The sequence below is a fragment of the Mus musculus genome, chromosome 5 (assembly GCF_000001635.26).
Source record: "Mus musculus strain C57BL/6J chromosome 5, GRCm38.p6 C57BL/6J".
Lineage (NCBI taxonomy): Eukaryota > Metazoa > Chordata > Mammalia > Rodentia > Muridae > Mus > Mus musculus.
Genome location: NC_000071.6, coordinates 3,913,828 through 3,928,529, shown reverse-complemented (window position 1 = coordinate 3,928,529; position 14,702 = coordinate 3,913,828). Strand labels below are relative to the sequence as shown.

Here is a 14,702-nt window from a genome sequence, read left to right as displayed (position 1 = left end):
ACCGCCTCCCGACGCGGCCCGTGGCCGCCGCGCTCCTACCTTCGCCTTGCCGGCTGCCAGCTTCCTTTGCCTCTCCTCGTCCTCCATGGCGTCTGCAGGGTAGGCTGGGACGCAGTGGAGAGGAAAGATCTGTTTAGAAAGAGGCGGACAGAGCTCCGTGGCCACCCGGGACACGCTGGGCGCTCACCGGCGACTCGTGCCGGCCTGCACGGGCCCCGCGGTCACCGCCGCCATCTTCGTCTCCACGTAAACACACGGCGGCCGGCGGGGCGGAGCGGGCGGGCGGGCGGCCGGCGCAGCCGCGAGCGTGGCCCGGCAGGTGCTTGTGCGCGCCCGGCTTGACCGGGGCGGAGGGAGGGTCAGGGTCCGGCGGCCCGACACCCACTGCTCCGGGGACCCGGTGCTCGGAACACGCCGCGCTGCATTTCCAATTCCAAAGCGACCGCGGCCTCACAACAAGGAGCCGCAGTGGAAAGGGCGAGGGCGGAACCTCCCCCCTCCAACCCGGGGAAGCCTGATCCTTCCTTCACCCCAAATCCCTCCCTCAGTTCCCCCACAGGTTCCCTCTCAACCCATAGTCTTCTCCTTCGCCTTGCGCTGGAAGAGCAGCCTACGGTAGAGCCTTCTCCCAACTCTTTGTTCTCTGGAGTGAAGCTGAGACACTCCTAGGGGCTTCCTTCTCCTTGGCAACTGTGTTCCTAAGGAACTCGAATTCGGAATCTAAGTTGGGAACAAAGCCAGTCTACCCTAACTTTCCCTCCTCCAGCCCCCCATTAGTTATTTATTCACTTTACATCCTGACCTCAGCCCCCCTCTCCTCCCATCCCCCCCACCCCACCATGACCCCTCCTGGCTTACCTCTCTCCCCTTCACCTCTGAGGTAGACATTACCTCAGGTAAAGGGCTGGAAAAAGGTTTTCCAAGCAAAAGGGACTATGTTAACTTTGAACTTTAAAGACCTTAAAACAGCTATGGTTCTCTGACTTTACCTGGAGTTCTTGGACGAGCTGCCTAATATTTATGACTGCTCCTGGAATGTGAAAACACTCAAACCTTTGTCCTTTCTATTTCTTGAAATGGCTACTGTGAAAGATTATGCCCAATAAACTTTGTTACATTTTATTGAGCCGTGCTTATAAATCGATTCTTAACATCTTTCCTCCCCCACCTGCTCTGGCAATCCTTTCTTTCCCTTCCCTCACTCCCTCTTTCCCCTCTCCTGCCCCTCAAATCCATTTCTGGAGTGAACGAACCATTTTAGTGTCTCAGATTGAGCCTTTCTTCTTTGTTTTAACATAGGTTTGGACTGAAAAATTAGCAGGTAAGAACTAAAGATATTAGTTTAATCATAGAAGTAGTGTTAACTGGATATACATATGAAAGGGGGAGACTAAAAACCTTAGCTCTATCAGACACCAAAAATGTTTCTAGTACCTGTAATTTAGAAATCTTATATTTCAAACATAATTGTGCCAACCTAAAACAATCAAGTGTGTATTTGCCCCATTTTCTCAGCTGGAATTGGGGACGTGAGAACAGACACCTCATCATAAGAATAAAGGAAAGTAAAAGAGGCTGATCTAAGAGAGGCGTGTTTTTCTCGGGAGCCCTTTGTGGCTCCAGGTCTAGAATGAAGTGTTCTAAACTGCCTGGAGTTAAGTGATGCTCGGTTGATTCTGATTGCCTAGGAGGAGCAAGCCCAGGATATCTGACAGACTTCCTGTTTGTTAATGGGCTCTCCTTTCTCAGTGGCTCAGCAGGTCAACTCTTTGTTGCAATCTGTTCCATCTTAGTAACTAAAGATGTTAGTGATCTGCTAAATGTTGCAAGATTATTTCTGCATTTCCCTTTAGATCACTTATATCAATTATATGTACCTGTCTCAGGCATAAACGCTGCTCAGTGACATAGCTGATCTATTAGAAGGGCACATCTGTGGAATTATGGCCATCTCTTATGATACCTGTTCAATCGTGTCTCCATGTCATGTATTCATATAATTCAGACAAAAGGAAAATGGTGGTTTATATGCCTCCTTTTATAGAATAAGAAACAGAAAGCTTGAATGGTTAAACCACTTGACAACTTCCCATGGTTAGGTAATGGAAGTCATAGCTAGTGCTGCCAAGCCGTGAATTTGAGTCTTTTTCTATTTAGCTGTCTATGTCTCCAAACAATAAAAAAAAAAAAATTAAAAAATAAAAAGGGTCAGGATTTGCAGAGGCTCTTTTGTATGTGTGCTCTGAGTGCACACGTATGTTTACATGTGTGGAAGTCAGATATGTATTCATGTGCTTCTGGATGCTGGAGGTTGGCCTTGGGGGCTTCCTTAGTCACGTTTCACATGTGGATGGAGGCTGGAACTAAGACCTTGACAATGCAGCTACTCTAACTAGCCAGCTTCACGGGTCCTACCCATCTCTCCCTCTTGAGCTTGGGGTCACAAGCATGTTACTGTGACTGTTCAGCATTAACATGTGTGGGGTGCAAACTGTTCCTCACACGTGTGAGGCAGACACTTTTCCTACTAAGCCACCTCTGCAGCCCCAACAGTGGGGTTTTAAGGGACTAAATATATGTTTATAAAATGTGCTCAATAAAATAAGTTTCAAAATGAAAGTCCTTTAAAATAATAACTTATAAGACAGAACTATAACCATTAAAGTGACCTATAATCTAAATGAAATCAGAGAAATTTAAGGTACTACTATTACCAAGGATGCAATTATAGGCCAATAATCCAAGAGAGTGCAATTAATTACTGACTAATAGAATATATGAACACAAAATTCAGATCTGCAAGGTCTTTTACATCAGTAAGTAGTTGCAATATATTAAACTGTGAGTTACCAAATATTATGGCAAAGGCCCATGTAGTCTTTCTACTCAGGATAAAATACATTTACTCTTTTTTTCCCCTTTTTCTTTTTTATTAGGTATTTTCCTCATTTACATTTCCCATGCTATCCCAAAAGTCCCCCATACCCTCCCCCTCACTCCCCTACCCACCCATTCCTACTTTTTGGCCCTGGAGTTCCCCTATACTGGGGCATATAAAGTTTGCAAGTCCAATGGGCCTCTCTTTCCAGTGATGGCCAACTAGGCCATCTTTTGATACATATGCAGCTAGAGACAAGAGCTCCGGGGTACTGGTTAGTTCTTAATGTTGTTCCACCTATAGGATTGCGGATCCCTTCAGCTCCTTGGGTACTTTCTCTAGCTCCTCCATTGGGGGCCCTGTGATCCATCCAATAGCTGACTGTGAGCATCCACTACTGTGTTTGCTAGACCCCGGCATAGTCTCACAAGAGACAGCTATATCAGGGTCCTATCAGCAAAATCTTGCTGGTGTATGCAATGGTGTCAGCGTTTGGAGGCTGATTATGAGATGGATCTCCGGATATGGCAGTCTCTAGATGTTCCATCCTTTTGTCTCAGCTCCAAACTTTGTCTCTGTAGCTCCTTCCATGGGTGTTTTGTTCCCAATTCTAAGAAAGGGCAAAGAGTCCACACTTGGGTCTTCCTTCTTGAGTTTCATGTGTTTTGCAAATAAATACATTTATTCTAAATAGAAAGTTTTGTATTACTCTTGCTAGATAAATTGCTGAAAATTACTATGGCTACTGGGGTGTTGAGTGAATCAGTCTTGCTGAGTGAGCTACAAGTGTTCAGATCACTCTTAAGACTAGGTACACAAAATGTTTACCTAAGTTAGACCAGCACAAAATCCAAACCAGTTTTAGCTCTGACTTGAAGAGGAATGTAGACACCTCATCCCATCTTCTCCTCCTGGCCACCAACATGTCTGATGTGTTACGGGAATTCAGGTCACTCCATGAGACCTCTCCTGCTGTATTTGCTTCCTTCTTACAAGTACCAGGAGTAACTCTATAGCTTGGAAGATAACATCCTGGGATGGCTTACATAGCACCACATTGCTTGCACAAATCTTCTACTGCCAAGGGTGATCGGGGTACATGTTTTCTTTCAGTTTTTAAGGACTCAAATGAATACATCTTATGTATATTGTATATTTAAATTTTTCAAATTTTTAAATATCAAATATTTATCCCTACATAGTTTTATCTAAGAAACTAGAAATGTAACTCCATTTTGAAGATCCATAAAACACTTTTGTTTTCAAAATCCAAAATCAAAAGAAAGTGGAGAACAATCTTTTAAAAGGAAACATGCACATTATGCACACACAAGTCATGTGCACATGCATCATGTATATACATACATGAAAACAATAAGTTAAAAATGAAAGGATCCCATAAGATTACAATAATCCAAATCCAGAATTTAAGACTGTTTATGACTTCATGACCCTTTTCTCTAGTGAAAAGGATTGTCATTTCATTTATTCATTATGTGTGTGTGTGTGTGTGTGTGTGTGTGTGTGTGTGTATTACATAATATATATAGTGGGCACAATTTAAATTGTTTCCTATCAAGCAATTTTTTAAAAAAATACATTTTTGAGCTTGAGGCAATTACTGACTGCTAAGAGAAGGACAATCAGTCTTCCCTAGGAATGGGCTCCCTAATTGGTTATTCAGTCATCAGCCCTACAATACATACATATATAGAAGTTACTAGATGGACACAGCAGGTTGTATCTATGTATTTATATGCATATATACATGTAATAAAAATTATTAAAGACAAAGAGGCCATGGATTTGAGAGGAGAGATGCAGGAAGGAAGGGTTAGAGGGAAAAGAAGGAAGTGGAAAAGGATAGAACCTCAGTACTTTACAGAATATACTTAAAGGAACCTTGTACACACATGATGAAGAAACACATGCATTCATGAGAAATCATGGAAAAAACTAAATTTCACTAGAAAAAATAAAAGCAAATGAAAGTCAAAAAAGAAAACATATCAAACACTATTAGCTCATCAAATTACTAAACCACAAGATGTAAGGGGAAAAACTAAAATAGAAAGGATTTAAACAAACAAAAATAGAAAACAACAATAAGAAAATGCTTACAAGACTTTTTTCAACCATAGCCCTATATCAAAAGTCTAAACTCTTTAAACAAAATAAAAGAGCTACTTTAAGGGGATGGGTAGCACGGCTCAAGGTAAAAGCGCTCACCACTCAGAGTTGCTGACCTGATTTTACTCTACAAGTCAGTCTTCTGATCTTTACATAAACACTATGGCATGCACCCCTCCCTGTATCAAACATATACACATAATAATGAATAAACAATTAAGTAAAAATATTTAAATAAGGATATATTGAGAGCCAGGGCTAGAGTGTAGACCTCTCAAAACGCAATGTATCATTGGTGGGTTTTGGGGGTTTTTTTAGAGCCATACTGACTAATTGGATTTAAAAAAATAAAAATTGAGGCCCAACTGTATATCCTCTACAAGAAACTCAGTTCACTGGCAAAGGAACACACTAAACTTACTATAAGTAAAAGAATTGAAAAGGTTTCAATCAAAAGGAGCCTGAGAGAAAGTAGCAGCAACCTTACTTGTGTCTGGAAAAACTAGATTTAAATCCAAGGTTAGTCAGAGAAGACAAAAGAAGGTCACAGCTTGTGCTGCGGATGTAGCTCAATAGTGGAACACTTGCCTGGCTTTCACAGGATCACAGGACTTTGTTTGAATCCAATGTGTGTGTGTGTCCACGTGTTACATACTGTCACTACATATACTGTGTGTCAATTAACTGTATAAGTAATTCAACACATAGTTCTAATAATTGTGCATGCAATTAATTTCAGTGCATTTAATTTCATAAAATAAATGCTACTTGACAGGAATAGATGAATTTATGCAGATACAATAGTGAATGTCTGCAATATTGCACTTGCATTGGTAAACACATCAGCAAAACACAAACAACAAATAATGTAGTGACTGTATGTAGGCGTGTGTGCACACATGCACACACAGGAGCTAGAACTCAATCCAGGTCCCATGATCCTGTGAAAGCCAGGCAAGTGTTCCACTATTGAGCTACATCCGCAGCACATGCTGTGACCTTCTTTTGTCTTTTCTGATTAACTTTGGCTGGAAATCCAGTTTTGCAGACATAAGTATGTAATAACAAAATAAACCAATAAAGCTTAAGAGCTAAACTGAGCAATACATTTAGACATCTAAAATCTAGTCCAACCAAAAATGGTGAAATATACATTCTTTTCAGTAACCCATGAACTTTTTTCCAACATAATTTCTGCACCTTATATATTGGTCAAGCCTATGAATAAAATGTATTAGCTTAGCGTCTCACATCTGGAACTCATGATTTTTTTAGGCTCCTAAGGGCTTAGACAGTCCAACCTCTCCAGTTCTGCCATCCATAGCGTGTTGCCTAGGCTCAGACTGGATCTACTCTATTCCTGCTACCGTCCTTAATAGATAGTCCACAGTCCTAGCATCTCCAGTATCCTGGGCCTCTATTGAAACTGAGGCTGCACCTTCACCAAGGTCCTTTCAATGCTCTCTTCAAGTAGCCATTGTTGGGATAACATTTTGTGTACTGCATGAAGGTGTGTCTCTGTCCTTCCTCACCTGCCTAAGGCATTCTCTGATTGGCTTTAATAAAGAGCTGATGGCTTATAGCTAAGCAGGAAAGGGAAAGCAGAGAGAATTTCTGGGGGAAGAATCATGCTCTAGAGGATTCGCCAGACAGACAGACAGACAGACAGACAGAGAGGAAGTTGGCTATGAAAGGTAACAGGCCACATGGCAAATATAGACTAGAAAAAATGGGGTAATTAAGTTATATGAGCTAGTTGGGACATGGCCTGAGTTATAGTTATTAAGCTTCCATAAATAATAATAGTCCCTGTATCTGTATTAGGAGCTGGTAGTTCAAGACAATCTGATGCTATATCACAGCCTTGCCAAACGGTAACAAGCTTTGTCTTCTTTCCATGACCCCTCTAATCCTGCAGCTTTCACGCCTTCCAAACCAGTCTTTCACATACTCAAATTCAGCTTTGCCCTCTTTTTTTTTTTTTTTTTTTTTTTTTTTGAGACAGGGTTTCTCTGTGTAGCTCTGGCTGTCCTGGAACTCACTCTGTAGACCAGGCTGGCCTCGAACTCAGAAATCCGCCTGCCTCTGCCTCCCGAGTGCTGGGATTAAAGGCGTGCGCCACCACGCCCGGCAGCTTTGCTGTCTTTTGACCACAGCTTCTGTATGCTGTAGCAACATGTATTCCGAGGAAACATGTCCTTATTCTCCAAATGAAGTACAAAAGATTTACCTCATTAGTGTTGATCTCTCTCTAATAATAGCTGATTCTTCAGCTGGCCAGAAACCACAAATTCTTAGTAAAAAAGTATCATATGAATGACCCGTAGGTCCAGTCCTAAATTAAACCATTGCTCCTTCTTCAAACCTCCTGAGCTAGGCCTCCACAAACCACATTTCTCTCACCATTGTCTTTCAGATTCCTATAGCAACAGCTCACCAAGCTCTAGAGAGTTAGTGGCTTTTTCAGTCTGAAGCACAAAAATTCTCCACAAAGCTCCAGCAAAATTATCCCAAGCATTAAAAGCCACGTGGTCATGTCCATCACAGCACACCTCACTTTCCTGGCACCAGCTTCTATTCTAGTTTCCTTTCTGATGTGACAAAATGTGCTAACCAAAAGCAACTTGGAGAGGAGGGGATTTATTTCAACTTACGCTTACAGGTCACAGTCCGTATCTTAGAGAAGTCATGGCAGAAACTATCGAGCAACATTGCTGGCTGGCTTGCTGTCTGCATTCCTCATGCTTAACTAGCTTCCATATCCAGTCCATGATTACCAGCCCAAGGATGGTGCCAGACACAATGGGGTGGGCCCTTCCACACCAGTTAATAGTAAAGCGACCTCCTAGATACATGTCACAGTCCAATCTGATCTAGCTAATTCCTCACTTGAGTTTCTTCACAGATAACTCTAGGCTGTGTCAAGTTGACAAAGATAACTAAGGCACAGACCATTTGGACTATAGCCCTCCTTATGAGGGCTTCTGAATTTACTCTGATTCAGCCACACTGGCTTTCTTAGCCATTGTCTAAAATATTAAGTACTTCAATGTCTTAGCACTTGCTATCATAACTTTCCTGGATTGTTATGTTTTCAGAAAACCAACTGTCTTACTTCCTAGTCCTCTTCTGGCCTCTGTGTAATTACTATAATTAGAGAAAGGACCTACCTTCATTATTAAAATATGGTCTTATGTCCCACACTGGCCTTGGACATATGATGTCACTGAATAACCTTGAATTCCTAATCATCTTGTCTCAGTCTCCCCAGTACTTGAACCTGTGCCACTACACATGGCGAAAGCTTTTTCAAAATACCTGTGAATTAATGTTTATTCTGTGCTAGTCTACAGAAATATATGAGGCTGGATACCTCATAAAAATGAGACTTGGTTGACTCACAGTTTTGGAGACTGGAGATCCAAATATTATATCTATCTGGCTTTTATAAGGGTTCCTACAACTGCTTCACATTGAGGAAGACAGAGGCATGCCAGGAGCACATACAAAAGAAAGTGACAACATAGACATATAGGAAGCCACAATGCCTTAAGGAGATCACTCTCTCTTTCATAAAAACCACATCTCTTTCATGTAATATGAGGCATAAAACACTAACTTTTGAACATTCTCTACCACTGAGCTACATTCCCAAGCCACCAAAGCCCTCTTGAGAAAACTGAGTATCCCACAAGAACTACCTCTGGTTCTTCCAAAGGCAGCACCCCCAAACACCTACCTACCTCACTCTAGGCTCTACCTCCCAATAGCTCCACTTTTCTCACACTGAAGACCAAATGTCCAACAGATGAACACTTGCATTCACTCAAGCCGCATCTTAACTGTATTGTATATAAAGCGGCCCTCAGGCCTTGTGCCTTGGCTGTCCCACAACCTTTCCCATCTCTGCGAGCGTGTCTCTGCAGACAATGACTTTCTTTATTGGATTATAGAAATTAGGCACATGATACAAGCTCAGAAAATATTTATTGAGAGAAAAGTGACATTTATTTCTCCTTTTCTACCTCTTATTATAAAACTCATCAATACATTTAATAAATTTTAGTAGTAAAACCACCCATTAGAAATCAGTGAGGACTGGATGTAAATGTTGGAAAATTACTTTATTTTTTCTCTTCCTCCTGATTTTTGAGGACTGCTATTACTCTTCACAAAAATTAAAGAAATATCCTATATTTATACTCATTAGTACAGTTATAAACCACATGACACTATTGTTTGTTTCAGATTTAGCTAGTGGAAATAAGAACTTGATAATCTTATTTTATAAGTTTAATTTAGTAAAATATGGCTAGTGGCAACCAAGTTGCAGTTTTAAAAAATATAGTGTTAGCCGGGCGTGGTGGCACACGCCTTTAATCCCAGCACTAGGGAGGCAGAGGCAGGTGGATTTCTGAGTTTGAGGCCAGTCTGGTCTACAGAGTGAGTTCCAGGACAGCCAGGGCTACACAGAGAAACCCTGTCCCCCCCAAAAAAAGTAGTGTTGTATTCCAATTATATATTTAATGTCATATTTATATTTCCTTTACTTTTTATTGTAATTTAAAATTGACCTCAACAACGTCATGATTTTCACTTTAAACATGTCATTGCTTTACTTCAAATTAAAATGTTTGTTTCCATGAAATATACATGTATATTTCAAATAGGCATTGTACTGGTTACTTTTGTGTCAACTTGACACAGCTGGAGTTATCACAGAGAAAGGAGCTTCAGTTGAGGAAATGCCTCCATGAGATCCAGCTGTGGGGCATTTTCTCAATTAGTGATCAGGGGGAAAGGCCCCTTGTGTGTGGAACCATCTCTGGGCTGGCAGTCTTGGGTTCTATAAGAGAGCAGGCTGAGCAAGCCAGTAAGGAACATCCCTCCATGGCCTCTGCATCAGCTCCTGCTCCCTGACCTGCTTGAGTTCCAGTCCTGCATCCTTTGGTGATGAACAGCAGTATGGAAGTGTAAGCTGAATAAACCCTTTCCTTCCCAACTTGCTTCTTGGTCATGACTTTGTGCAGGAATAGAATCCCTGACTAAGACAGGCATATAAAAATAGGGTAATGATTTCCTTATAAAAAGAATGAAACATACTTTCTTCATAAAATTTAAAGGTGTGAAGTTAGTTTTGGCCACTAGCTTAGTTGAACAGAAGCCACTGTCAACAGGATGCCCCCTGATGCCACCAGGGGAGAAGCCAGAGCAGCCATGTGATCAGATACAACTCACAAGATTGCAACTACGTGTAAACTTTAGTGTCCTCATTAGATAATTCAATGCGAGTCAGCAATGAAAAGATATGCAACTGACACACATGACCTGAGAGAATCTCAGAAACATTATGTTGAGGAAACAAATCAGGCAAGTGAGAATTCTGTATGACTTAGCTTTTATAACAACTGAGGCTGGGCCCACAGGGATGAGTAAGGGGGCGAGTGTAAAGGACCAAGAATGAACTTTCAGGGACAGTCACATGTTCTGTTCCATAATGTCCCATCTGTTTCAGAGAAAACATGTGTTTTTGTTGTTTGTCTGATAATTACATTAATGTGTACATTCTATTAACATTCATTGATGGGTACAGTTAAGATATGTTTATTTTGGGGAGAGACACCTAAAATTAAGAGATATTTGAGGAGTAGTATGGAAATCTAATAAAATAGAAGCTTTTTTAAATATATACATATATGAAGGAGATATAACTGAACTCACCAAATAATGGGGGAGACAGAGACCCAGGTGTCATCTCGTTATCATATAAAACTTCCAATCCTGTAATTGGGTTAAATCTCATTAAGGTACTGAACAAAGGGATCTCGTGAAAATCCCCCAACAACCCAGGCTATTGACAAGGCTATAGATTGTTCTCCATAAACTGACAGCAAGGCCTATTGGTGAAGACAATACCTACACACCTCATTGAACATGGAGAAGTCGAGTTGCTGCCTACATAGAATTTCACCCCTATTTTCTAGCTTTTTTTGTGCTGGAAGGCACTTCAAATGCTACCCAAAGAGAACACTAAACCCCAAGCCAGCCACAAGCCCTTGGATCGACATTGGTATCCTTCCTACCAGATACACTACTGCAAGGGAGGCACAAATCTTGTGGGAGCAACCAATATCTGGTTTGATACAAGACCCTTCTATGAGACGGAACCCATGTCCAACACTGCTTGGGTAATTGAGAACCTGAGACTAGCTAGCTCAGTGACCTCGGGTAAAACAAAATACAATTGTTCTAAAATGAAAAGTGTAGCAATTAAATGACTCCAAATGACATTCTGCTATACTCCTAGCTCAGTGCCTTGTTCAGCCATCATCAGAGAAGCTTCCTCTGGCACAGATGGGAACAAATATAGAGACTCACAGTCAGGCCTTACACAAGGGGTGAGAAAGTTTGGAACATTCAGACATAAACAGAATGTCTCCATCAAATCTATCCATCCAGGGCTCAGGAAATGAATGCTGAGAAAAGGAGGCAGAGAGAGTGTAAGAGCCAGAGAGGATGGAGGACACCAAGAGAACAAGACCTTCTAAATCATCATGATTAAAGCATATATGAACTCAGAGACTGAGGCATCATGCACAGGACCCACAGGTCTGTAACAGGTCCTTTGTGAATATATTATGGCCTCAAGTTTCGAGTTTGGAGGAAATTCCTGAGTGTGCAAAAGAGTGGGTCTCTGCTTCTTGTGCCTTCTCTTGGGCTCTTTTCTTATATTTGTTTGTTTTGTCCAACTTTGATGTGATAACTTTTGTTTTATCACATCGTTCTATATTATATCCCTTTGAAGCCTGCTTGTTTTCTAATGCGAGACATAAAGAAAGTGGATCTGGATGGGAGGGGAGATGAAGAGAAACTTGGAAAAAATAGAAGGAAAGGAACCATAATCAGGGTATATTATGTAAGAAAAATATATTTGCAATAAACATAAAAAATAGATGTTTATTTTACTGAGTGTGAGTCGTGTGACTCATTCCATATTTTTTTAAAATGAAAAAAGAAACAGACATGACTTGAATGCTTTCCAACAATATCTTTTATTCTGGGACATGATTCCTGGAGTTGAAATAGTCTATGCAGAAGGACAATGAGAGTCAGTTGTAACCGTGAATAATCTACAATAGCAATTGGTCATATCCATTGTACTATTATACTAGAAAAATAAAGTGTTTCAACTACTATAAAAAATTTTAGATGGCGGGCATATTCTATTTGGAGTTTTAAAAAATTAGTTATATAATAATTTCATATTATACGATTTGTTTATATTTCATAGTGTAACAAGATTCTACAATATCTCAAAGTGGTTTATTTTCATGAAGACCTTGATATAACACATAATGGAAATTTTCCTTATTATTGATAAATATTAGTAATAAGAAAGAATGTACTTACCGTCACCCATGAGACAAGTAAGGAAGAAAATTGGTTAAAGGAACAAGGAAGTTGTAACTATAAATATCCAAGCATTTGAGTAAGGACTGAATGAGTCTGACAAGTTAGAAACATGGGGATTAAATATATTGAAAGATTTATTAGAAGGAAGAGAATAGCTTCTTCTCCCAATAGTCCTTATTGCTCAGAAAGTCACATAGGTAAATATGCCTTTATAGGAAAGATGTTAGGTTATAAAAATCAAGCTGCTAAGCAGCATTTATTCAGGAAATTAGATGCGAGCACAGTCTATCATGGGAAACAGTCCAGGGGACTCCAATCCTCTACCTCTGGCACAGGATCCTGTTTGTGATAGTGATCAACCCCGCTTAGGATAGAGTATTATTCAAACAGCATGTTTCCTAATCACCAAGATTCAGCGACAGTTTAGGAGTAACTCCCAGGTCCTAGATCAACTCGTGATCTTTCCCTGAGCTGTGACTTCTTGTACAGTTTCTTGCTGAGACATGCAAAGCCGTGATGAATGGTGGGGGTGGGGGTTCTCCATGGAACAAATGACTTAATAGCCCTTTCTCTGATCCAACTGGATAAGAGGAATGAAGAATGGAATGGGGTTATAGAATTCATCTTATGCTTACGTGGTACAAAGCATTTTCTGTGAGTTTTATTTATCTTATTTCATTTAATCCCTACAAGATTATATATACATACACAATCTTGTGAAATATATATACATATATACATATATATTATAACTAAACTTACAAATTAATAAATGGAGATTGAGGGTTGAAATATTTTCCACTGTCAGACAAATAAATAGCAGAGTTAGAGTTCAAACAAAATCTAAACTACTATAATTCTGATCCCTTCACGACCCCCTCTCCCACCCAGTTTTTCCCTCACTCCTTCCACTTGTGATGTCAATTTTATTTACCCTTCTGAGTGAGATTCAAGAATCCTCCCTTGGGCCCTCCTGTGTCTTAGCTTCTTTGGATCTGTGGATTGTTGCATGGCTATCCTGTATTTTACAGCTAACTTCCATTTACAAGCGGGTACATACCATCCATGTCTTTCTGGGTCTGGGTCACCTTACTCAGGATATTTTTTTCTCATTCTATCTAATATTCTATTGTGCAGATGTGCCATATTTTCTCTGGTTGAGGGACACCTGCGTTGTTTGCAGTTTCTGGCTATTATGAATAAAGCTGCTATGAACACAGTGGAGCACGTGTCCTTGTGGGATGATGGAGCATCTTTTAGGTATATGCTAGGGGCAGTATAGCTGGGTCTTCAGGTAGAACTACTTCCAATTTTTTTTTTAAGAAACCACCAGATTTATTTCCAGAGTGGTTGTATAGGTTTGCCTTCCCACCAGCAGTAGAGGAGTGTTCCCCTTGCTACACATATTTGCCAGCATATGCTTTCACTTGAGTTTTTGGTCATAGGCATTCTGACGGCTGTAAGATGGAACTTCAGAGTGATTTTGACTTGCATCTCTCTGATAACCAAGAATAATGAACATTTTTAAGTGCTGCTCAGTCAATGGAGATCCCTCTGTTGAGAATTCTGTTTAGCTCTATAGCTTATTTTTCAAATTAGGTTATTTGGTTTGTTGGTGTTTAATTTCTTAAGTTCTTTATCTATTTTGGATATTAGCCCTATGTCAAATGTAGGGTTGATGAAGATCCTTTCCCAATCTGTAAGCCAATGTTTTGTCCTATTTTCAGTGTCCTTTGCCTTACAGAAACTTTTCAGTTTCATGAACTCCTATTTATTGATTGTTGATCTTAGTGCCTGAGCTGTTGGTGTTCTGTTCAGGAAGTTGTCTCCTGTGCCAATGCATTTAAGGCTATTCCCCACTTTCTCTTCTATTAGAGTCAGTGTATCTGGTTTTATGTTGAGGTCTTTGATCCATTTGGACTTGAGTTTTGTGCAGGATAATAGATGTGGATCTATTTGCATTCTTCTACATGCAGACATCCAGTTAGACCAGCACCATTTGTTTAAGATGCTTACTTTTTTTTCTGTTGTATAGTTTTGGCTTCTTTGTCAAAAGCAAGTGTCCATAGGTGTGTGGGATATGGAACCTGAAGTGGCCACCTCCTGTAGCCAGGCAGGACTTCCAGTGATGAGAAGGGAATGCTAACCCACCCACAAAAAACTTTGGACCAAAATTTGCCCTACTTATAAGATATGCAGGAATAAAGATGGAGCAGCGATTGAGGGAATAGGCAACCAATGACTGGACCAACTTGAGATACACCCCATGAGAAAGAGCTGA

The 14,702-nt window shown here is 40.5% G+C and overlaps 1 protein-coding gene across 12 annotated transcripts in view; it reads right to left on the bottom strand.

The window, feature by feature from the left end:
* Positions 1–794, bottom strand: part of Akap9 (A kinase (PRKA) anchor protein (yotiao) 9) — a 152,469-nt gene extending 151,675 nt beyond the window's left edge. For 10 of the 12 annotated variants that reach the window (XM_006503518.4, XM_006503520.4, XM_006503523.4 and 7 more), the window contains exon 1: positions 40–691. In XM_006503518.4, the coding sequence (XP_006503581.1) occupies positions 40–87 (48 nt within the window). In that variant the 5' untranslated portion in view covers positions 88–691. Of the gene's footprint in view, positions 1–39 lie in introns of all 12 variants that reach the window. The other 2 variants (XM_006503521.4, NM_194462.2) reach the window with 2 other exon arrangements.
* Between the last annotated feature and the right edge of the window lie 13,908 nt (positions 795–14,702).